General features: G+C 48.4%; 7 protein-coding genes across 7 annotated transcripts; 6 read left to right on the top strand and 1 right to left on the bottom strand.

The window, feature by feature from the left end:
- Positions 1-1,860: 1,860 nt before the first annotated feature.
- Positions 1,861-3,488, top strand: J7337_008303 (uncharacterized protein; the record flags this gene model as incomplete). The annotated part of the gene is made up of 2 exons (XM_044825924.1): positions 1,861-2,327; positions 2,387-3,488. 2 exons carry the CDS (start codon positions 1,861-1,863, stop codon positions 3,486-3,488), a joined length of 1,569 nt encoding a protein of 522 aa, XP_044678841.1.
- A 961-nt stretch (positions 3,489-4,449) lies between these two features.
- J7337_008302 (uncharacterized protein) lies at positions 4,450-6,687 on the bottom strand (the record flags this gene model as incomplete). The annotated part of the gene is made up of 2 exons (XM_044825923.1): positions 4,450-5,347; positions 5,399-6,687. 2 exons carry the CDS (start codon positions 6,685-6,687, stop codon positions 4,450-4,452), a joined length of 2,187 nt encoding a protein of 728 aa, XP_044678840.1.
- Positions 6,688-8,500: 1,813 nt separating this feature from the next.
- On the top strand, positions 8,501-10,249 carry J7337_008301 (uncharacterized protein; the record flags this gene model as incomplete). Its single annotated transcript, XM_044825922.1, has 1 exon — positions 8,501-10,249. One exon carries the CDS (start codon positions 8,501-8,503, stop codon positions 10,247-10,249), a length of 1,749 nt encoding a protein of 582 aa, XP_044678839.1.
- A 1,339-nt stretch (positions 10,250-11,588) lies between these two features.
- On the top strand, positions 11,589-12,617 carry RPS4 (40S ribosomal protein S4; the record flags this gene model as incomplete). The annotated part of the gene is made up of 3 exons (XM_044825921.1): positions 11,589-11,602; positions 11,715-12,137; positions 12,269-12,617. The coding sequence occupies 3 exons, from the start codon at positions 11,589-11,591 to the stop codon at positions 12,615-12,617; spliced, it is 786 nt and encodes a 261-aa protein (XP_044678838.1).
- Positions 12,618-14,551: 1,934 nt separating this feature from the next.
- J7337_008299 (uncharacterized protein) lies at positions 14,552-16,243 on the top strand (the record flags this gene model as incomplete). Its single annotated transcript, XM_044825920.1, has 5 exons — positions 14,552-14,560; positions 14,608-15,007; positions 15,067-15,285; positions 15,335-15,733; positions 15,801-16,243. 5 exons carry the CDS (start codon positions 14,552-14,554, stop codon positions 16,241-16,243), a joined length of 1,470 nt encoding a protein of 489 aa, XP_044678837.1.
- An 899-nt stretch (positions 16,244-17,142) lies between these two features.
- J7337_008298 (uncharacterized protein) lies at positions 17,143-21,326 on the top strand (the record flags this gene model as incomplete). The annotated part of the gene is made up of 2 exons (XM_044825919.1): positions 17,143-20,113; positions 20,167-21,326. 2 exons carry the CDS (start codon positions 17,143-17,145, stop codon positions 21,324-21,326), a joined length of 4,131 nt encoding a protein of 1,376 aa, XP_044678836.1.
- Positions 21,327-22,894: 1,568 nt separating this feature from the next.
- J7337_008297 (uncharacterized protein) lies at positions 22,895-23,533 on the top strand (the record flags this gene model as incomplete). Its single annotated transcript, XM_044825918.1, has 1 exon — positions 22,895-23,533. The coding sequence occupies one exon, from the start codon at positions 22,895-22,897 to the stop codon at positions 23,531-23,533; it is 639 nt and encodes a 212-aa protein (XP_044678835.1).
- Positions 23,534-23,664: the final 131 nt, after the last annotated feature.

Raw genomic sequence — 23,664 nt, 5'->3', positions numbered from 1 at the left:
TGGTTTTGGTTGGCTCATAGTAGAAATATCTTCATGTCTGTGCTTTCAACAAGGACATGGGAGAACATACTGGGATTCGGTTCTGATCATCGAGCTTGTATCCGGGAATGCAAGCAATAAGGCCGCACGCACTCCGTACAGAGTACTCCGCACCACGAGCCAGGTAATTAAGACACAAAGACACAGACTTAACACATTGGAGTCTGAGCCCAAAGCCATGTGCCTGTGGCGTTAGATTGGCGGGACTGTCTCCACCTCATGATGCCCCCACTCATAAGGATAAGGACCATGCGACCAGGACCCAGCAACCAGGAGGAGCGCTGCAAGACTGGAGCTTCGTTGACTGTGTTGTAAGACATAGTCGGTGTTCAATGGTATAGGAAGAAAGTCGGTGGGAGATACCCAGGCTCCTTTGCTCGTTCAGACCACTGACTGCGGCTTTAAATTGACAAATAATCACCGTCTCTTATAAACGGAGTCAAGTCCTCATGCAGAATCGGCTTCCCCCTAATGCCCCTTACCCGTCCAGTCATATTGTCTTGGACCCTGCACCATCACTAGCGCTGCAGAAGGTTAGCGAATCAGTTTTAAGGGTCCGCATCCGGGATTGTGTCAGAACAAATGCGCCGATGGATTGCGAATCCTGACGTCTTTAGATGATATGGTAAAAGTCATGGTAGTTGAAACGAGGGGGGAAAGGGAAAGAAGCCTTAGCATGCTGTCGGATGGAAAGCTTGGCATCTGTGAGTACCTACAGGCCACAATGTGTCCGGGCTAGGCTTGTGTATCCTAATGTTTGAAGTGATCCAAATATGGATGATACCTACCTATGTCTCGGACACATCATCGACAAGCGCACTGTAGGTCAGGTAATATGGATCATGCCCGGCGTCTATACGTAGCAATGAGTCCGACTGGGCATTAAGACTTGGTTGCCCATGTATAAGGGCTGGAGTCGGTACTACCTTGGCTGGTATTCTTTTGGGCACAATTCCGTTGTCTAAGCTCTATTGAATCCATGCCTTTAATCTCGACCTCCATCAGTGCCGTTTTTTGACCTTCCACAACTTAAACAAGATAGCCAATCAGATGCCTTATCTTACTCGAAACGAGCCTGGGCCACCCCTGGCAAATAACTCTCCCAAAAGCGCCCGACTCTGGAGACGCGCATCAATCCTGTTTCCATCTCGTCTCAAGGCTACGAATCAACGTCGGGAAAGACCAGGCAAGACACGTCGTCCAGCTCATCTCCCCCTTTGCAAACTAAACGAACGCCTCGACCTTCATTCAGAGACTCAAATTCTCAAACACTCTCCACTGATCTCTTACACCCACTACTGGCACTGGCGGCTCTCCACACCTGGTACACGCGCCCTATACCTCAGGTAGGTACTAATCCATCAACCGTATCACCTCCCTCCACTGTACAGATCCCCTTTTCTGCTCCTCAAGAGTTATTTGGAAAGGCCTGTAGTTGACAGAGGGCAGGTGATGATCAGTCAATGTTCGTTCAGTTGACATCTGCTGATTGTCCGTCTACGAAGTTGTTGCAACCAGCTGCCTCGTGCCGCCCACTCGCTTGAACACTTTGAACTATCAACCAAGACCGCCCACTACCGCACGCCCATCCACCTTCCGTCTCGATCGTTCCCGTTTCCTCCACTCTGATCCATTGCCTTTTGTTCTCGACTTCATTTAAAGTCACACATTTAGTTTTTGCTCCCCATCCTTCCACCTTAGGCCCCCCGCTACTTCCACGTGCTCCGCACCCTCCTTCTCGCGCTGCCCACTCCCCTAACCTTCTGGGTTGCCTTCTCTTGGCCGCGACTCTCTTCCTTTTCATGATCAATTCCCTAGAGGATGAACAACGAGCAGCCTCGCCGTACCAGTTTCGGCATGTTACTCCGACGCAGCAAAAGTGGCGATCTAGGCAAAGGTGGTCGTAAGGCGCAGGCCCTTAGGGAGGCTGAGCTTGAACGACAGCGCCAGGCCTCGACGCGCATTGCTCCTAAGCTGCCCGAATTCGCCAACCATTCTGAACAACTATCTAAATCCTTTGGCCCCGAGTTGCGCCCCGAGTCACCAGCCAACGTTCCTCGATCAGCAGATTACATTACTGTCAGGCCTTCAGCAGAATATCCTCGGGGATATGGCGCTGCTGCACATGCTGCCGTCCCTGTTCCGCCGTTGCCCAACGGTGGTTTCGATCCATATGCCAGAACAGAAAGCATGACGAACCGTGGCCGCTACAGCTATGCTAGTAGTGCTATTAGCACGGTCAACAGTCCTCGTCGTGTTCGCAGACGAAAGGACCCGACGCCTTTGAAGTGAGTTTATAATTAATGCAATTCATTTGTTTGATAGTCGTGTGCTAACACCAAACCAGCATTCTCGTCATTGGTACTCGTAACTCTGGAAAAACATCCTTTCTTGAGTTTCTCAAAACCGCGCTCGCTCTTCCACCTAAGAAACGAGCCAAGAAGGGTGATGACGAAGTGCCGCAGAATCGCAACACCCCCTCTGGAAACTTTATTCCACACTACCTTGAAACTGAGATTGACGGGGAGCGTGTTGGTCTCACCATCTGGGACTCAGAAGGCCTAGAGAAGAATGTAGTCGACCTTCAACTTAGGGAAATGTCCGCATTCCTTGAAAGCAAGTTTGAGGAAACCTTTGCAGAGGAAATGAAGGTTGTACGCTCTCCTGGTGTGCAAGACACCCACATCCATGCGACCTTCCTTGTCCTTGATCCTTCTCGATTGGATCGCAACATTGCATCCGCAAGGAACCCAGCTATCAATGGTCAGCAAAACGGACACCTTGGTGCGCGTGTGCTAGGGAGCCTGGATGAAGACCTTGATTTGCAAGTTCTGCGTACGCTCCAGGGCAAGACTACTGTGATCCCAGTCATTGCCAAGGCCGACACCATTACCACCAAGCATATGAATGTTCTCAAACGAAGCGTTTGGGACAGCATCAAGAAATCGGGCCTAGATCCCCTGGAAGCACTTGGCCTTGATGATGAGGACGAGAGTAGTATTACTTCTGAAAGGATTGCCGAGGAGGACGAGGAGGAAGATGAGGTCGGACACGAACGCGGTGGTGCTCAAACCCCTGAAAGCCAGGAATTCCCACTACAGGGCCATCGAGAAAGCCCAGCGGCGTCTCCAAGCTCCAAAAGACTATCCACCAGCTCCATTCGGCGACATAAAGCACAAGAAGAGGCCAAAGAAAAGGAAGATGAGATCCCTTTCCTGCCACTTTCCATCATCAGTCCGGATCTGTACGAACCAGGTGTCATTGGCCGACAGTTCCCGTGGGGTTTTGCTGATCCTTACAATGAAGAACATTGTGACTTTCAACGGCTGAAAGAGGCTGTTTTTAGCGAATGGCGTGCCGAGCTACGTGAAGCTAGTCGGGAACAGTGGTACGAGGGATGGAGAACGAACCGACTCAAGCAGAGGGATGTCCCCTATCGTCATCGATGAATGCTCTTTATTGAAGGCAGCACCTACTACGCAGGACTGATACGCCCTTAAATACGATCAAAATGTTCAAAACGACATTTTGTCACTGGACCATGTCTTTGCTTGATACGGCATGGATCAAAACGCTCTTACTGCGACCATCTTTCTTTGCTCACACCACTTTAACGCTATACCATTTCCCGGAAAACTGCAGCATACCCTTTGTCATCTTGTTATAACATTTCTGAACTTGCGAGGAAGATTACTGTTTTATACAGACAAGAATAGCTTCAACTCGCCTTTACGGCTGATACCCATTTATTGAGACACCCGACTGTTTCTACCGCGCGGCTTTTGACTTTTAGACCGACGGACGAGCTAGTCTCGCAAGGTTTTTATCAACTGCTCATGATATGTCTTTCACTTCTTTTTTTTTCTATCTCTTTCGACAAACATCTCAGACACTAGCGTTTGTGGCATTGGTTTTGAGATGAGAGGTCTTTATGGGCGTCTTATGGCTCCGCCTTACAAATCGTACCCTTCTTGACATCACTATACCGGCGCTTATTGCTGTTGTCTGGACTGAGGGCACGACTAGCTTTGATTAGCACCATTTCTTAGGGCATGGAACACAATAGCTATGCCGCCAGCCATTGCGAAGAGTCTGGGCAAGGATGATGATATGTGTAGCTGGCTCTGTAGACTCAGGTGTCAGACGAGATCGCCTTTTCTTTAGTCAGCTTATTTTACTAGAAATACATTACGCAACTCGTGCTTTTTAACTATGAACTGACTTACAAATGCTATGCAATTTTTGACCAAGATTTGTAAATGTACACCACAGCAGTGAGTAGGGATTCGTCCCCCCCTGGCGCGATATGGCCTCATGATACATAATGTAAAGCATGACGCCAATGAAGAATTGTACATGATTATAACCACTCGCTGAATTTACAAGCTTCCGTATCTATGCCGCCCAATGTCAAAATGGCGTGAATTCTGCAAGCTCAGTATTGATGGGATTGTTATGGTCATCAACATCCGCCTCTTTACGAAACGGGTTCTTCCCAACTCCTTTGATCTTTGCAATTTCTTTATTGCTCAAAGCTACGCCGTCAAAATTCGGAGGCAATAGCATGTCAATCATGAGAATATCCGTCTTGAGGTTTCGAGCACGGTCGCGGTACGCCTGTTGATTGCGTGGGTATTCAAACCGCTCACTCATGGTTTCGATGGACGACCAACGGACACCGTGTTCCTGGATGAGATCTAAAAGGACCTGAGAGTCGTGCTCACTCCAAGGAACGCGCTGCCGTGGACCTTGTCGCTCTGGATCTGCCATACGAACCTCCTTTTTCCTTTGTGATGCCGCCTTTGCGATAGCATTGAAAGGTCTGGAGGACATTGGCGCCTGCGATACTGAACGTAACCCCATATCCTGCGACGACTGCTCCATAGAAAGGGGGGGTACGGGCTCTGAAGAGAATGAAGACTCAGTAACATGCCTTTGAGGACGCTGTGGGACAGGTTGTGGCCTTGGAGGTGGCGGCATCTGTCGTTGTAGCTCTTCTCGCCTCGCTGGATCAACGTGCCGAGTGTCGGTCTCAAATGAATCGTCCCCATCTTCATCATCCTGGGAAAATCGCGGTCGTTTCTGCCCTCTTTCTCGTTCCCTCCCGCCTCGGGTCGCTAAACGATAAGAACTTGCGGGGGGGAATGGGCTACCACCCAGGAGGTCGGCATTTGAATGCTCATGATAATCACGGGGAACTCCGGATCTGAAATCTGCAAGCTGTTGGTTGGAAGGGGGAACAGTACTGGTTGCTCGACTTCCACCACGCAAGGCTCGAATGGACTTTGGCCCGACAAACAAACTGGGCCTGCTGGGAGGTCAATATTTAGCTCTGTTACCAGGTAAGAACATTACTTACTCTGCCTCCTGACTTCCCATACGCACGATTGATTGTGACTCCGAACCATAATCATTGCCTTGGCTGTAGGCAGCCTCTTGCTGGCCATGTTGAGAAGGTTCAGTACCCACCCTCTCGCTCTCTGCGTACTCCAAAACTCTGTATAAGCTCTCAAAGCACCCTAAGAGATCTTCTACCAAATTATGCAGGGGAAAATGTCTTCTTAGCTCAGAGATTCCCCCGTCCTCCTTGTTATCATCGATAATCTTCTTGATCCGAGCGATCCGTGCTGAGCAGAGATCATCAACATCGTGATCGTCACCAGCTACACCGCCGAGGTTTTTGAAGTAACCCCCAGAGAAAAGTTGTGGATATGAAGGAAGCCCTTCTTCGCCCTCTTGTCCCGACCTGTTCAAATCCTTCAAAATTTCTTCTTCTTCTTTGCAGAAATATGCAACAAGAAGGTCCCGAAAGTCCTTTTCGTCCTTGTGATGAGAAAAATCCTCGACAAATAACCAGGTCCGTAGGTGTAATGTGCTCTGAGGGTTTTGAAACATATTATCAGCTGGGGTAAAGAATGCAGGCAAAACCCGGTTTAGGCATTCGAGAAAAGGAAAGATGGCCGATGTCTCCTCATTCTTAAGCCCGTAAAGCGTGTCGTAAGCTGTCACAACATTGGTGCGTGCGATCTGAGTAACCATAACGCTTTGGTTTCGAGTGAGAGTGTCATCCACGAAGTGCGCGAAATCAATGAATGGTGCCGTGTTAGACTGATCAAGTGCATCATATTCTCTTCTGATGGTGTGGAAAGCACGTCGCTTGATAGCCAAGATTCCATTGAAGACATCGTCAGCTTCCTTTCCTTGGAAGCATTCAAACAGACTATCAGCGGCTCTTGCTAAGTCTGGAACGCTTAGCTCCAAGATCCTTTGCTGTGCTATGGTGATTGCTGAACCAAGTCGAAGCTCTTTGATGGGGCTGTTGACGTTCTCAAGTTCTTCGCCGGAGTCTTCCGGTTGCGAATAATCAAACGGATCATAGAATTCGGTTTCATCGTCAGGCTTTAGTGGAATCGACGGGATGCTAATGTCGTCTTGAGCCTGAGGGGGTGGATTACGGCGAGCGACGGGATCGTTCAGTAAAACCCTAACAGGTTCAGGTACAGGGACGGGCTGAGTAACAATATTCTTTGTTGGGCTTGTTTTACGCTGAACCGGGTCGTTTCTTCGGTTGCTACGTCTCGGTTCGCGATTTTCATTCTGAGCAGATGCACGCTTTGAGCGCCCTGCGGCGGCACTTCGAGTATTCATTATTGCATGAAGAATTATAGATGTGTATGCGTGAGGCTGAGCCTAGGTAGTGCCAAACGCGCTGTCTGTTGTGACGATTAACCCTTCGCGTTATCAGCCAATAAGAGCCTAACCCTAACCCGACGGTATTGGGTTACACGAAGGCATCTTGGTGTTGAGAGCTTTGACCACCCTCCCAAAGAGCCACCCCGGACGCCAAATCACGGGACATGTTAGCCTCCACTACCTACAGGCCTGCCTCTAAGGCAACCTTACATTTTTGCATGTAAATACAATTGCAATCTTCCTTTCTTGTATGCGTATGACAATTACACCACAACTCATGATTTCTCAAAGATCTATACGCTGTAGGACAAAGAGAGAATATAATCCACCGGTCATGTGTTAGCGATGTCTTCCAAGTAGACTAGCTGTTTCACTCTCAGATTTTAATATGAGAACCATAAGCCATGGCTATTCTGTCACCAATACATAGTTTTCGCACTCATGGCTATTAGACGGTCTTCTTGGCGGATTTGTTGACATGATCAGGCCCAAAGAAGCCCGTAAGATAGACTGTTCGCGTGAAGAAAAGGAATAACTAAGTCATAGGTCAGCGTCAACCATAACGCTGGAGATGATATGGCAGCATCTGATTCTATTCCTGGCTTACCGTCATTCCAACATTTCCCCAAGTCATGGCATTCCACTGGAGAGGGCTTAGTAGCCTGTCCCGGCCTATCCCATAAGAGCTGAAGCCAACATGACCAATATCTGCGAGCCAAAGAGCAACGAGATATGAGCGAACAACTCGGGTTTCAGTCGTGGTTGACAGGATGGCGACCCCAATTAATGCTAGCAGCAGATATAAATTCCCTAGCTGCCAGGCTATAACAATGCTATTGGGAGAAGCATCGCCGTCGTTCTTCTGGGGAGATTGCTCTCCGATGAACCAAGCTGGATCAATGACGGCACCAGCAAAACCAACAACTCTGATTTTCCATGTTAGCAGATGTGCCATTTACCGGTCGGGTGCAAGACCCTTGTTATGGGATCTTACAAAGAGATAGGCTCTACAATAGTGAATACTATTCGTGGAAAGGTGGGGAGAGAAGAAGCCATGATTATGAATTGATTGATTGATTGATTGGAAGTTGAACGGGCCAGTAATATATGGCCAAGCAAAGCTGAAGAAATAAGGAGGGTACATATATAAGATACCAAGTTTGATGTTTGTTTCCCCAGAATCGAATCAAGCTCCAGTTTCAGATGCCGCTATCCAATGAGAATAACATATTAAATCCTGGAACTGCTCGGGATAGACCGGAGCGTAGCCGATATTGTTGACTGCTACCTGTAGGGGAGCAAGAAAATATCGAGCGTTGATATAGGGTGTCAAAATAAGCTTACCAAAACACACCCTAAGCTTATGCTACGTTACCTAAGCTCTTTTTGTCACTTAGGATCAAGGGCCTGATTTTTCTTCCCTCCCCTACCCGTCGCTTCAGTGCTGTTGTGCCCCTCCTGTTGAATTTGTCAATGGCAAGCTTCAACATGTGGCGATTTCACGTGCTACTGCAACTGAGAGACACACAGCCCAAGTGAGACCATATCAAAGCGTTCACGGCACCAACTCTTATGAACCAGCTCCCCAAACTCGTAGTCAACATGGTGTTCTGAGCTGTTGCCTCTTGCCAACGGCATATGCAGCTTCCCCTCCCCTCTTTATATTCTCCTCTCCCCTGGCTAATATCGCATTCAATCGTAACTGTCTCTTTCTTCTATTGACTTTTAACTCATGCTCAATGTGCCAACCCACCTTTGAGAGCCCACGATGGCCACGATCGAGCCACGCTTAATTCATCTGCTTAATGAGCCGACGAGGCCGCAACTCAACCATGCCGATCTTCCACCGCTTCATTCCCTTGCATTCCCTTCTGCCACTGATCGATCATTGGCCCCAATCGAGTCCGACACGAATCATCGTGGTGATAGAACAGTTGCTGACACGCAGTCTGTTATTAACGCCGTTGATTTAATAAATTTGACCAACGATGATATTTCTTCAGATCTCCGCAAGGAAGGGAATGTTCAGGACGGAAAGATTGTACCGGCCTCGGAAGGATTTCCGCTGCGAGTAGCCTCAAGCGACTCGGATGCTGTAGAACCAACCAATTCAATAAGTCGGTTACTAGGTGACGGTCCCGAGCTTCTTGAAGACGTATCCAACAAAAAGCGACATCGCAGCCTTCATATCAAAGATGAGTTCATGCAGCTCCCGCAGCCACTGAAAAAGCAAAAGGCCGCCCAGCAAGCGCCAGTAATGCCACCGATCATCAATGGGCTTCATGAACCTCCGCCTCACGCCGCTTTATTCCCTCCTATATCGTCGGATTCATTTGATAGCAAGGATGGCTCGCATATGAAGGCAATACCCGATTTTACGCAGCCTTCCGCTCAGCCAACTACTCAAGCGTCTCAAGAGGTTGAAACGATTTTGGTAGCCAGCAAAACACGCAAACGGACCAGCAAACCGAGACGGAAGTGGTCTGAAGAGGAGACAAACCATTTGTTATTGGGCGTCAATCGATATGGGGTCGGAAAGTGGACGAGCATACTTGAAGATACCGACTTCAGGTTCAACAACCGGACGGCTGGGGATCTTAAGGATCGATTCAGGACGTGCTGCCCTGAGGAGCTCCGCAAGTCCAACCGATCGCTTGAACTAGACTCGCCTTCACACCTCGACCGGGGATCGAACCAGACTGGCAAGGCAGATGTGCACTTTGAAAGGATATTGATAGATGGAAATGGTGCATCAGCAAAAGACACGACCTCAACGATGCAGCATGAGGTTGACACTACTCCTAAACAGAAAAGAAGTCGAGCACATCGCAAGAAGATGGAGGACCTTGTGGAGCTCGGTATTCATGGGCCTTTCAAGAAGTCGCATCGCCGCGAACGTCGACCTTTTACTGAGCAAGATGACCTGGAAATTCTTCAGGGTTTAGAGATCCATGGACCCGCTTGGACGAAGATTCATCGTGACCCGCGCTTCCATCTTTCCAGTCGCCAACCAACAGACTTGAGAGACCGAGTACGTAACAAATATTCCAGTGTTTATCAACGAATAGAGAAAAGCAATCTCCAAGCCAGGGAGATGACCCGAGGGAATGATGGTATGGCACCATCTGTGAAAATACCAGCTGGGAACTCATTTAAACCTCGAAAGGCTACAACACTGGAGCCACAAATGAACCAGCCGACCTCGCGCGAAGATCTTTCTCGATGGCCAGCTCAGCAAAAAATCGAGACAGGCGAGATTATGGGAGCAGGTCATATCTTTGAGTTTGGTGAAACTATGCCACCCCAATTCATGGGCGGTGAAATGGACATCTCGCGCTTGTTACTTGACGACGCCAAGCTTTCGCCAGCGATTCCACGATTTGGTATTGAGGGCATCCCTGGTCTTCCTCCGCCAGCGAACACCCCACAGAAAAGTCACATCAAAGAAGGAATACAACACCCGAGTAGGTTGTCAACAGTCGGGCCAGCATCCGTGAGTCGCAGTGCTCTGCATTAATGTTATGAAAATTAGGAGTCGGGAAATTGGTTTGCAACGGTATTGGGCGCATTGAGACTTGGAACTGGACGAACACACAGCACGCGCTGGTTATCGGTTGCTTATTACTGTTATCCGAGGGTATTGTTTGGCGCTGGAAGGCAAACACGGGTGCCTCACGGGTAAAGACGGAATGTTTCAAAAGTTGTGCATCGTCGATTCTGTGAGCCGCTCATGACATTCAAAAAGGATATCTTGTCATACTACCGCCGGAAGTTGAGTTGAAGATGACTTCAGGGGCACTCATTCACGGGATATGCCATGCATAATCTTAATGATAAGATACCTAGTTCAATAAAACATTTATTTGGTCAAAAGAGCTATGTGAGGATATCTCGAGGCCTCTTCATTCATGACATTCAGATGAAGGACTGTGTGAGGTTACTTGTTTGCAAAGAACGCATTGGCAACGATGATGGCTCCAAATTACAGCAGTTTTAGGACCGCAATTAGGCAATATAATGGAATATGTAAGTGAGAAAGAAGAGTTGGAGGGCTTTAGGTGATTTTTCGTAGAAACGGATGATAGTTCGCTGTGTCTCTAGATATTTACTAGCCCCCAAAAGCCTTACTCGTCACGCCAATCTAACTCGGAGCTTCGAGCCAAGGAAGATACAAAGCATCGCCAATCAAAAGACCCAAGTCCCATCAAGCACAACTCTTGTCGCTCGCGATAGAGTTTGAAGCGCGTGGGGATGAGCAGAAAACAGCGATATTTATTGAGACTGGCTAGAAACACAAAGTCGTGACAAAGATTTATCAGTCCTCTGCACAGACGGGGCACGTGACAAAAGAGCATTTTCAACCGGACGACTACATATCAAACCCAGAACACCATCATTTGAGACTCTCGTCACTTATTCGGAGAGGAGAGAAGTATCTACAAGCTGCCCCCCCTCCCCAGACATAGTCTGATCGTCATCTCAGTATTCGTCGTCTACGATAAGTGCGCAGTCAGGAGTGGGTAAAATGAGTGCTAAGGATGCTCGGCAACTCGTCCACGGGCTACCTACCAACCATTTGCTTAGATAAAATCACAAATCGCTTACCGTTGAGGAAGAAGACCGCAGTCAATAAATAGAATCAGCAAGAGGATAAATCTATCATGGTAAGGAACCAAAACCGATAAATCTATGGTGAGGTTAATTCAGGACATCTACTTTGGGCCCACTTTTATTTATCACGTGATCTCCACGCACAAAATCTAAAAAAAAAAGGCAACTACAAACTCCCTCTTTCTCAAAGTAGGTTTCTTCGTTCATCCTCCTCATCACCGCCGACAAACCAGCCAACCGACACCATGGCCCGCGGAATGTAAGTGGAATATCAAGGAGAACGATCGCCAATGCGATTGAAAGGAATCGAGATTTGGATTTATCTCTCCTATTGTCCCGTTATGAGAACCAGGATCTGACCGTCTCGATAGCAAGAAGCACCAGAAGCGCCTCAGCGCCCCTTCGCACTGGCTGCTTGACAAGCTGTCCGGCACCTACGCTCCCAAGCCTTCTGCCGGTCCTCACAAGCTCCGCGACTGCATGCCCCTGATCGTCTTCATCCGAAACCGCCTCAAGTATGCTCTCAACTACCGCGAGACCAAGGCCATCCTGATGCAGCGACTGGTCAAGGTCGACGGCAAGGTCCGCACCGATTCCACCTACCCCTCCGGTTTCATGGACGTCATCACCATCGAGAAGACTGGCGAGAACTTCCGTCTTGTCTACGATACCAAGGGCCGATTCACCGTCCACCGAATCCAGGCTGAGGAGGCTGAGTACAAGCTTGGCAAGGTCAAGCGTGTCCAGCTTGGTCGCGGTGGAATCCCATTCTTGGTCACGCACGATGCACGAACGTGAGTTCTGTCAGACATCATTCAGCCGTTGGATCAAGCTTTGGTCGATTCAAGTCACCCGACAAGACAGGAGCTTTATTTGACGGCTGTATGTAAACCCCAAATACTCCCGTGCTAACGAATTCTCACAGCATCCGCTACCCTGATCCTCTGATCAAGGTCAATGACACTGTCAAGATTGACCTCGCCACTGGTAAGATCACTGACTTCATCAAGTTCGACACTGGTGCCGTCGTCATGGTCACTGGTGGTCGTAACATGGGTCGTGTTGGTGTTATCACTCACCGTGAGCGCCACGATGGAGGTTTCAACATTGTCCACGTCAAGGATGCCATTGACAACAGCTTTGCTACCCGTGAGAGCAACGTTTTCGTCATCGGCCAGGACAAGCCCTGGATCTCTCTGCCCAAGGGCAAGGGTGTCAAGCTCACCATCGCTGAGGAGCGTGACCGCCGACGTGCTTACGCCATCTCTCACTAAATTGTGGATTTGCGATTGGAATGGTAAAAAATGGCATGTGGAATGGAGTCTCGGATTTGACGTTTGCTTTGCGGCTTTAACTACTCTGAAGATAGCCGGCCCCCATGAGGCTACGATAAAAGATGAATTTGAGCCCAACAAAAGTGTCGATTCTTGACAGATATCTCTCTCGAACTGTGATGGAAGTGAACTGAAGATGTTGCCCTTAATCTTGTAGCAAGCCAGGAGAAACCGCACTGCCATTCGTACATTTCTCAACTACGATAATATATCTCAACACTCTACCAGCACCCCTACACGTAGCTCGTGTTTCTTTCGAACACCGTGGTTGTCAAGGAGTAATGTGAGGAAAAACGCTGACTGGTAGGGCTGCATTGCACAACAATTTGCGATCACGGTAATGACGAAAACAGCCTGTGTACGAAAGTGCTCATGGGTTACATCCAATGGTTGTCGGACTATCAGTTGACCTCCTAATACGTATGTAAAGTTGTGGCTGTGTTACAGTTTTGCTGACCGAGGAGAGGAGGATTCGGATGTAGGCGAATTCCTATTCCTTAAGTTAACCACCCCACGTTTAGGAGAATGTTGGTTGTTTGCAAATGACTTGTCTCTCGAATTGAGTTTCGTCGTTTATTCCCCAACTTCTCCATTGAGCTAGTTGTTTCATCCCACTGAAGGAAGCTCTTGAACCCCCAAACTGCGAATAGCACCAAGTGGGCTCGGCTTCTTTTCCCCCTCTCCACACTCGCACGGTACATGCTGTATGCCGCGAAACTGCTGGTTTGGCGAGCAAACCGAGTCATTTAGGAGCGGGGAAATCCATCGTAAATCTAGGGTACCGAATCGTAATTACGCATGAGGTCAAAATGCATGACTAACAAGAACTGCAGTCGCCTGTCGAATCCTCCTCAGCCATGATGCAGCTGGCTGCACTCCCTGAAGCTGCGATTCGACAATGCGAGTCTCACGCGCGCTGTTCCTGTGATGTGCATGTGGGCGTAATGCGTGGGGAGCCTCAAACCATCCATGCGACTGAATTTCTTGTTACAGTAAGACCGCACACGCAACAAGGTCCATGAAAGATGGATCGTGTGCCCCCTCACCATTACCTAGACAGACCCGCTAGGCTCAACATGCTATGGCAAAAGCCATGCTAAGACCCATCGGCTACGCGGTGCCCAAGGATTGCATCAGCGAGACTATGCTTACAAGAGAAGCCGTTTGAATTTAGATTTCTACGTACTTTGCTGGATATGCCCCACGTGCGCCGATGATGTTCTTGAAACTAGGTAAGGTACTTATAAGTGAGTGCCAGCTCCATCGTGGCCACATCTAGTTCCGGAATTCCACTTCGCGAGGTCATCTCTCTTGGTTGTTTGAATTGAAGGATTCTTGTCCTACTTTCCCTTTCTCACTTGTTTGCGGATACTCGGTACATATTCGCTTAGATGCGGCAGAGCCTCCTGTTCGTGATCAAAACATTGCTCGCAAGAGCCATATTACGCAACGGACTCGTTGAAGTTTGTTGATTGGAGGAAAACCAGCAGTCTTTGGGCCTTGAATCGATACTGGTTTTATCGGTCAATTGCGGATCGGGCCGCCTGAGTCATAAAATTATAGGTTCCCTTTAACATTAGGTTGAAATGTTTACCAGCAGGACCTCGACAAGAACTCTATTGGGCCGTTGTGCCCCAAGAACGGAATTTCGACGAGGACTCACAGTCTCTTCTGGCCTTCGTTCTCGCATTGCCCATGATTCTGCTCAGAGAGAATCAAGGAATAACCAGGGATGGTCGCGACCAAAGGTTTTGGCAGTAGCCATTGGGGCTGGTGCTCTTGGATGGGGGCTTGCCAGCTTGAACGAAAGTAAAGGCACTGGAAAATCTACATGGGGTCGATCGGTTGCGCCTCATTATGCTACATTGCCCGAGATGGAGAAGGTAGAATACCTGCATATTTTCATGCCCTCAGGCTAATACTAAAACAGGCGATCAAACGAATCGAAAACGAGGTTGGAATAGAAGGCTTCATTTCGACAGATCCCGAAGATCTGCTGGCACATGGCTACTCAGAATGGTCTACGGTCAACCCTGATACTTTGCCAGTGGCTGTGGCATATCCTAGAACAACCGAGCAAGTGTCTGTGATAGCCCGTATATGTCATGAGCATCGCGTTCCTATCATCCCCTATTCTGGAGGCTCAAGCTTGGAAGGCAATTTTTCTGCCCCTTACGGAGGGATCAGTGTGGATTTTGCGTATATGGACCAGATCATTCAGTTTAACAAAGATGATATGGATATTGTGGTCCAGCCAAGTATTGGCTGGCAAGACCTAAACGCAAAGTTGTTGGCTATGGATAGTGGCCTTTTCTTTCCTGTCGATCCTGGTATGTGACTAACAAGCATGGAGCGCCAGTGATATCGCAGCACTGACGAATATTTCCAGGCCCATCAGCGAAGATAGGAGGTATGATCGGAACGAATTGCTCTGGAACAAATGCTGTAAGATATGGTACAATGAAGGATTGGGTCATTAACTTGACCGTTGTCCTGTCCGACGGGCGTATTATCAAAACCAGACGAAGGCCGCGAAAGTCATCTGCTGGATACAATCTGAACGGACTGTTTGTTGGCTCCGAAGGCACACTGGGGATTGTCACGGAAGGTATAGCAAGGCGTATCCAAGTAAATGAAAAGTCTACTAACGCTCACAGCTACACTCAAGCTGGCTGTCATTCCAGAGCAGTATTCGGTTGCTGTTGTTACATTTCCTACCATTCGAGATGCCGCTGATGCGGCAGCTGGTGTCATGCAGGCCGGCGTCCCCGTCGCGGCGATGGAGATCATGGATGAAGTTCAAATGCGAGTCATCAACCTCGGTGGTGCTACGAAACCGCGGGTCTGGAAGGAATTGCCAACGCTGTTTTTCAAGTTCTCAGGTACAAAAGACGGCGTGAAGGACAACATCAACAGGGTAAAGAAAATTGCGGCGGCAAACAAGGGTGGAAGCTTCGAGTTTGCTCGGGATGCTGCTGAGCAACAGTTGCTCTGGTCTGCCAGGAAAGAGTCCCTTTGGTCTATGCTCTCTCTCCGAAAAACTGGTGACGATGTTTGTGAGTACCACAGTGTCGCAATTAACATATTGCCTGTCGATTTGGTCGCTGATTTATGATGGCACAGGGAGCACCGATGTAGCTGTTCCGTTCAGTCGGCTGGCTGACATCATAGAGGTCAGCAAGAAAGAGATGGATGAGCTTGGTCTCTTCGCCAGCATCTTGGGACACGTGGGAGACGGGAACTTCCATGAAAGCATCATGTATAACAAGAACGTCCCTGGTGAGCGCCAAAAGGTCGAAGCTTGCGTCAAGAACATGGTGAAACGAGCGCTAGACATGGATGGGACATGTACAGGAGAGCATTCCATCGGCTGGGGCAAAAAGGAGAGTCTACTCTGGGAAGTTGGACCAGAGACTCTGGAAGTTATGGCAGCTGTGAAGAAGGCTTTCGACCCTGAATGGATCTTGAATCCTGGAAAGATCATGGATGTGCCTTGGGAGAACACTCTGTATCCTGGGTCAAATACCGCGGTGACACCAAACCGTGTGGTGAAAGGCTTGGTCTAAGACAGGAGCTATCGCTGTGTTTCTACGTAGCTCCTTAGACTAGTGGGTTAGCAACACCTAAATCATAACTGTATATAGAGACTTGCAGCATAGATTGATGCTTCTAGGGATGGCTTGCAGCCGTAGTTATTGTATTGAGTAAACATTGTAAGACCAACCCAAGTCAAAGCTATAGATTGAGAGAGCTACTAATGCAGCCAAATACCTACTCAGTCATGAATACAAAATCAAGGTACACTGCAACACGGCGTCTTATACTACAGAAACACTTGACAGAGGTGGTGCTGCCGTAGCAATCAGGAAGTGCATCAAATTCAAGTGAACAAACCATTTATACAACGGCGTCTGTACTCAGGAAAGCGAGCAAACACTGAACTGTTTGCTAATCTCGGCAAATTTGCTTCGATAACTAGGCTTCTTGCATTGCTCTCTCAAACAACACCAAACACCAAACACCAAACACCAAACACCAACAAACATCAACGGATAGCTGCGTTCAAATTTCGTCTGACCTGAAACCCTTTCACCTCTCCTAGAATTTCGACATTAGGTACCGTGCTTACCTTAGCGGCTTCATTCACTGCTTCTTATGACCTCCTAGTTCGATTTACTTTCCTTGTTTACTGCAGCACCTGCAGCAGGAGGCATCTGCAATCTCGGGCCTCTAGAAAATGCCTGCTCTCTGAATCACTGCACAACACTTGCTCCTTTTCATCGCACATCACCACGCCAAGTGAAAAATTTCATCTTTCTCGATCCAAGAAACTCTTGTTATTCCTGGGGCATCCTTCAATTGACAAAGGTAAATTCTCCCAAAGACATCACCACTACTTAGGCTCGTCGTCGAGGAAGCCACCTTTACTAACAACCTCTCCAGATTACACGGATAGAAATTGAACATGAGCTCCAAACGCCCCCCCGACGGACTCTCGAAAGGGTTCCAACCAAGCCCCAAGCACCAGCGAAGATCGAAGAGATGCAGGCCAGGCAGACCGAAGGTTCGACGAAACCATGCAGTCAACGTTGATGGCCTTGCTCCTCAGCTCCACGAACAATGGAAAGCATGGCCTGAACTCACGATACATCTGGAGGGATTGCCAACTTCAGTCACCACTTCAAATCTCTGGGACTGGTTCTCTCATGAGGGAGAAATCGCATACATGGATATCTATGAGACGCAAAGAAACCCGAACATCAGTAACGCCAAAATCAGGTTCGAGCCACCGCCAGAGCGAAACTTTTGGCACTCGGGCGGTTATATTGTTCGCCATTCCGATAGAAAACAACATCCCAGAGAGTTCGAAATTTCCGTCAAGCTTTCCAATCACGCACCTCCAGGTTTTCTCAAAAGCCCAGTACATCCTGACCGGACTTGCCCTGTAAAACTGACACTCTATCCTGCGGCCATACATTTCGGGAGCCTGATAGGGGAGAACTCAATGAAGATCATGAAGTCTATCCCTGGGATGGTCAATGGACGAAGTCTTAAACTCGAGCTCAGCCCGAAATACCAGAAACTGACTGCATTCTTCTCCATACCAAGTGTTGTGGGAGGGAACAGAACTGAAAGACAACACAAAGTTGTTATTGACTTTGCGAGTATGAAGAATGTTTACCAAACAGCGGCCGCTGATAATTGCTGTACTCTTGTTGTTCCTCTCAAGACACCACCTCAGTACTATTGGAAGGCACCTAATATCCATTCGACCTTTTCCGACGAAGCCAAGAATTGGAGTGTGATGGAGAGCTGGAACCGTGCGACAAACATTGTCCAGCATGCTGGCCTTCCCATGATGCACCCGGTCACTCTCCATAACGATTTCAAAGATCCCGAATTTGTTGATATTGGCCGATGGACCACCCTTGGCTTCGTTTTGGATGGGGGGACTGAAATAGCAAGCCAGGTCAATCAGCAATTAGTGACCATCCTGGACGACTTCAACATCTCCACCAAAGTTCAAGATGATTTCAAAACTGCGCATGGAACAAAAGCAAAGATGTGGGAATATATAGACCATCAGGCTCCGACCGAAGGGCACAACGCACTTCAGATGCTTCAGTACTCCCCGCATTCGGTTGTCCATCTACCTTTCGATATTAGATACCAGCTTGAAGTTTGTCTTTCACGCGGCTATCTAAACGAACACATGATAGGGAGGGAGTTCTTGGAGAGACTTGCGAACATGAAGCCAGCCAAAGCCAGGCTTTGTCTCGAAACTGTGGCTGATAGCGCTCAAGTTGTCGTCGACCCGATGGCTATTTTGGAGGAGTCTCAGCTTGATGGCTCCATAATCATGTCAAGAACTCCTTCTCACTGTTGTCTCATCCGTAAAGCAGTCATCACGCCAACAACCATTCGCTATACAACACCTGCTGTGGAGATGTCCAACCGCGTCATGCGTCGCTACAAGCATTATGAGGATCGCTTCCTCAAAATCCAGTTCACCGAAGAGATAGAAAAGGGGAAGATTGCGGTAAACAAGGACCAAAATGATGAGATCTATAAAAGGGTGCTTCGTTCAATGTATAAAGGCGTCCGTATCGGCGATCGTCTTTACGAATTCCTTGCCTTTGGCAACTCGCAGCTCAGAGTCAACGGCGCTTACTTCTTTTGTCCCACGGAGCACCTATCATGCGATGATATCCGCAGGTGGATGGGCCAGTTTGGCCATATAAAGGTTGTGGCGAAGTATGCTGCTCGCCTAGGTCAGTGCTTCTCTACCACACGAGAGCTTCATGCAATTTCGGCGCCGGCGACCCGACAGATACCTGACATTGAGAGGAACGGCTACTGCTTCACCGACGGCATCGGCAAGATATCTTCGTTCCTAGCGCAGCTTATCAGCGAAGACATGATTCTTGATGTTATTGCGCAACCCTCCGCCTTCCAGTTTCGCATGGGTGGCTGTAAAGGGGTTCTCGCCATTTGGCCCAACGACACTAAAGTCATGGAAGTACATATTCGCGAATCCCAGAAGAAGTTCGAGTCAGATTCCAAAGGTCTCGAAATTATCCGCAGCGCAGCAATGGCGACAGCAACCCTCAACAGACAAACAATCACCATTCTTGAATGTCTTGGGGTCCCCATCGCTTCCTTCACTAAGCTACTTGAACACCAGTTACGGTCGTATGAGCTGGCCATGGAGGACAACGATGTTGCTATAGACATGTTGACCAAATTTGTTGACGAGAACAATATCTCTGACCTGCTCAGGGCTGGCTTCAGAACAGATTGTCTGCAGGAACCATTCGTTGTTAACGTACTTAAACTTTGGAGGTCTTGGTCCTTGAAGCTACTCAAGGAGAAAGCAAGGATTCAGGTGCAGAAAAGTGCCTTCGTCCTTGGCTGCGTCGATGAAACTGGTACTCTCAGAGGTCACTCATCCGAAACCGAAGGCTCCGAAGATAAAGATATCGATAGACTTCCGCAAATCTTCATTCAGCTGAGCGACGCAACGCACTATAACAAGACTCAGGTCATCAGCGGCGTATGCATAATTGGACGCAACCCTTCGCTGCACCCGGGAGACATTCGAGTTGTTGAAGCGGTGGACTGTCCAGCCCTGCATCATCTGAGGGATGTCGTTGTATTTCCCTCCACTGGCGATCAGCCCGTTCCTAACATGCTTTCTGGTGGTGACCTTGACGGTGATGACTTCTTTGTAATATGGGAGCCGACTTTGATTCCTAAAAGGTGGAATTATCCGCCCATGAACTACTCGGCACCCAAACCCATTGAGCTCAATCGTGATGTCACAGTCGACGATCTCAGGAACTTCTTCGTCAAGTACCTAAAGAACGATAAACTGCCGCTCATTGCAACATCTCATCTAGCATTTTCAGACGAACTTGGCCCAATGTCACCAAAATGTAAGTCGCGGTAATGCTCACATATCAAAGTCTTATTCTAACCCTGTTTCAAGGTCTTGAACTTGCAGAGCTGCACTCCAAAGCGGTGGACTATCCGAAGACAGGCGACCCGGCGGTATTGAGACGAGATCAACAACCTCGGAAGTGGCCCCATTTTATGGAGAAGAAGAACTGCTACACCTCCAGGAAAGCTCTTGGTGTCATATTTGACAAGGTGAAAGGCAAGCAAGTCAAGTTTGACCCTATCTGGGACAGTCCGTTTGACCAACGGATTATCAACAAGTTTGAACTCGACCGAGACATACTCAAATCTGCAAGAAATATAAAGACACAATACGATACATCTGTGCGCCGACTACTGAGCCAACATGCACTCAAGACTGAATTTGAACTTTGGACAGGCTTTGCCATGTCGAGACCTGCTGTTGGTTCAGACTACAAAGTTCAGGAGGAGCTTCGTCGCGAGTACAATCATCTAAAGGCAGCGTTTCGACAGCTTTGCATCGATACTGCAGGTTCTAAAAGTGCAGAGAAACTCGAACCCTTTGTCGCAGCCATGTACAAGGTAACCGACGAGGAAATGAAGATTGCACTATACGAGCACCACCGAGGAGTCATCAACGACGCGGGAACCATCTTGCAACCGCGCAAGCTAGAACCAAAGTCAATGCCTCTGATTAGTTTCCCCTGGATCTTCCATAAGGAGATGTGCCGTATCGCAAACTCCAGTAACCTTGAACTGAGATCTCCACTTGCCGTGGGACCTCGTCAAGGAGAAATGCCAGGGGTTGGCGAGCACCTTGAGCCAACAGTGAAGAATGATGCCACACCTGCAAAACAAGAGGTCCCTGGGGTATCTGAGCTGGCGCGTGAAGTCCATTCTCACCTTCCGGATGGCACAGTCCTTCATCGAGGACAGCCATTGGCTATTTTCCCTGTGGAAGATGATGCGGTCTCCGAGGGAGATGACGACTTCCCTTGCGATATTCCTGGCTCAGGACAATCATCTTCTACTGGAAACGATTCTGGAATGGTCAGCGACGAACATCCAGATCTTTCATCAGAGAATGACATGGAAGTTGAAGTTCCGAGTGAGTGTGTCGTTGAAGACGATACAGACTCGATCTACAGTGATGAATTGAAGGAAGACGAAGAAGAAGAAGAAGCCATGGATCGCTTGGTCAACCTCATGAGTCAGGTGGATGCTACGTGATCATAGGTGGAAGAATGGACCGTTGGAACTGTGAGGACGATAACGGACCAGCCAGCTAGTAAGGGCAAGGTAGACAGTAAACTCAGTAGTACAACCAACCAAAGTCTTGGGACTACGAGGTTACTTAGGCCAATAATCGAAGTCATCGTCTGATGCAAAGATCCGTCCGTAAAACCCATTTTTCACCTGCAGTAACCTCTCGTCCTTCGTGCTAAGTTGTAGTGATTAGTAATTTGTATAGGATCAAGATTCATGTAGCACCGGATGTCTGCCTAATCAAAGATGGCAAAAAGGTGAAGGGAGCTTCTTACCAGTAGACAATCGTCTCCGTGTTTGTGCAAAAGCAATGTCCCAGTTTCGAGAGGAACCACAATCTCTTCTCGAGTCGACCTTCGATCTCTTGGGTAAAATACAGTCTCACCCCCAGCACAGCCCTCAGAAGCGGATGTCAAATAGAGCAACAAGGTCCACGTGGTTCTCACTGATAGTGGAGGATTCGAGGGCAACGTCAGGTTGTTCGAGTCGTCATCTGGTGGGTGGAACACACCTTGGTCAGCTAAGGTGCGTATGTCGAGTGAGAAGTGCGAGCCATAAGATAGATGGATGGGTGCTAACTATGGAACGATTGTGGAAGGACAGGCAAGAGGATTGCGTCTTTATGCCATCAAGCATCGAGGTCGCTACGATGGTCGCTGAATGGACAGTTGTGGAGATGAGACTTATAAACGTACAATGACAGTCAAAAAATTGGCCTTTCGAGTAACGATATACGCGAATGTTAGGATTCAGCCCAACAGGTTCACCACCCCTACGCAACATTAACTTTGTTGTCTACGACATCGTAATCATTCGACACGAAGCAAGACTTACCACTTCTTGTTAACATCACCGTCTAGCAAGACATCTTTCAAGCCAGTTTGCTCCCATAATCGAATAGCAAAGTCATAACTATCAACCTGGAAGCGATCGTTGACACGAACTGCTTCGCCCCGCTTGGGACGACCCGGCGTTGTTTGTAGAGGAAGAGTTTTTAGAAAGGTGACATAATCGCGGCAGAGCGACCGCGGGAAAAATGAAGGTATAAGAACAACCTTGGAAGTCAATGGATGGGGTTCAGGAGCCAAGCCAACTATCGGGAGAGAAGGCTTGAAAGCTGGCCATGATGGAGGAACTGGTGGCAGCGACGTGGAGGCTTCCACTTTGCCTGATTTGGGCCCTTTATTTCTTGTTTTCGGCATACTTTTCAAAAAGCAAAGTAGCGAGTATTTATTAGGCGGATGCTGGGCTGAGGGGAGAGAGGTTGATGATGTTCTTTATTGACTTGGCACGACATGACATGAGACGGGCAGTGATAGCACTTGAGTTATGTAGATATCCACTACATTTGCGACTGCGGTATGCAATGAGCGGGGGATACATATCCCTAAAAGCAATATCGAGCAACTACCTTACCTAAGTTAAGGTAAGAGGAAGAAATAGGCGTTCAACGATTTACCTTATTATTCCAGCATAGTTATCCGTCACAAACGCTGCCGCCAAATAAAAATTAGCGGATCACGAAAAGAAAAATGCCTATTCTGGCTTCTTTAGTAAGCTCATGGCTCGGGATACCCAGCTCTGATAAAGGTTCAATTCCCCAGGAAAACCAGGAAACTTCACCAGCCCAGCAAAGACCATCTGCCAATGTTTCAATCCCACCAGCAACACCAACTCCACCAACTATTTCTGCTGCTCCACAAAGAACATCGCCAATCACAGCAGCACAGCAACCGTCATGGGACCGTTCGATTCGACAGTTTGGTCTGCTTCTCACTGGTGCTGGGTTCCTTGCTGCATCTGTTGCTGTATCAAGACGTTCAGTGCTACGAATGCGGCACGATCTCTTCCCTAAATTTTACACTTCCAACCGACACCAAGTCAAGTTTGACTCAGGTGACAGATCTTTACTCGCTGTGCAAGCCCTTGGACTTGCCACGCTCAACGTCATGAGCTTTGGAGTCATGCTGGTTGGAGGCATTTCCTGGGCATTTGATCTCTCCTCGATAGAGGAATTGAGGCAGCGGACACAGGCTGTGACCCGTAGACCCGGGATGGTGAGCCCTGAAGATGAAAAGGCTATGGAGGAGTTGATAGAGGGACTTATGGGCAAGATGGGAATGGAGAAGCCACAGAAGCCTTCAAGCATTCTCCAAGAGGATGAGAAATGATGGCCTTGTGTCGCCTGTTGGGCCAAGGCGCTCCTCGATACTACAAAGCTGAGCAGAGCTTGGCGTGTAAGATACGATGTATTCATATTATGCGAGGTGGAAAATTCCAATCACAAAACGACCCCTGAAGA

The sequence above is a fragment of the Fusarium musae genome, chromosome 6 (genome assembly GCF_019915245.1).
Source record: "Fusarium musae strain F31 chromosome 6, whole genome shotgun sequence".
Classification (NCBI taxonomy): Eukaryota; Fungi; Ascomycota; class Sordariomycetes; order Hypocreales; family Nectriaceae; genus Fusarium; species Fusarium musae.
This window is presented reverse-complemented; position numbering and strand designations above follow the sequence as displayed.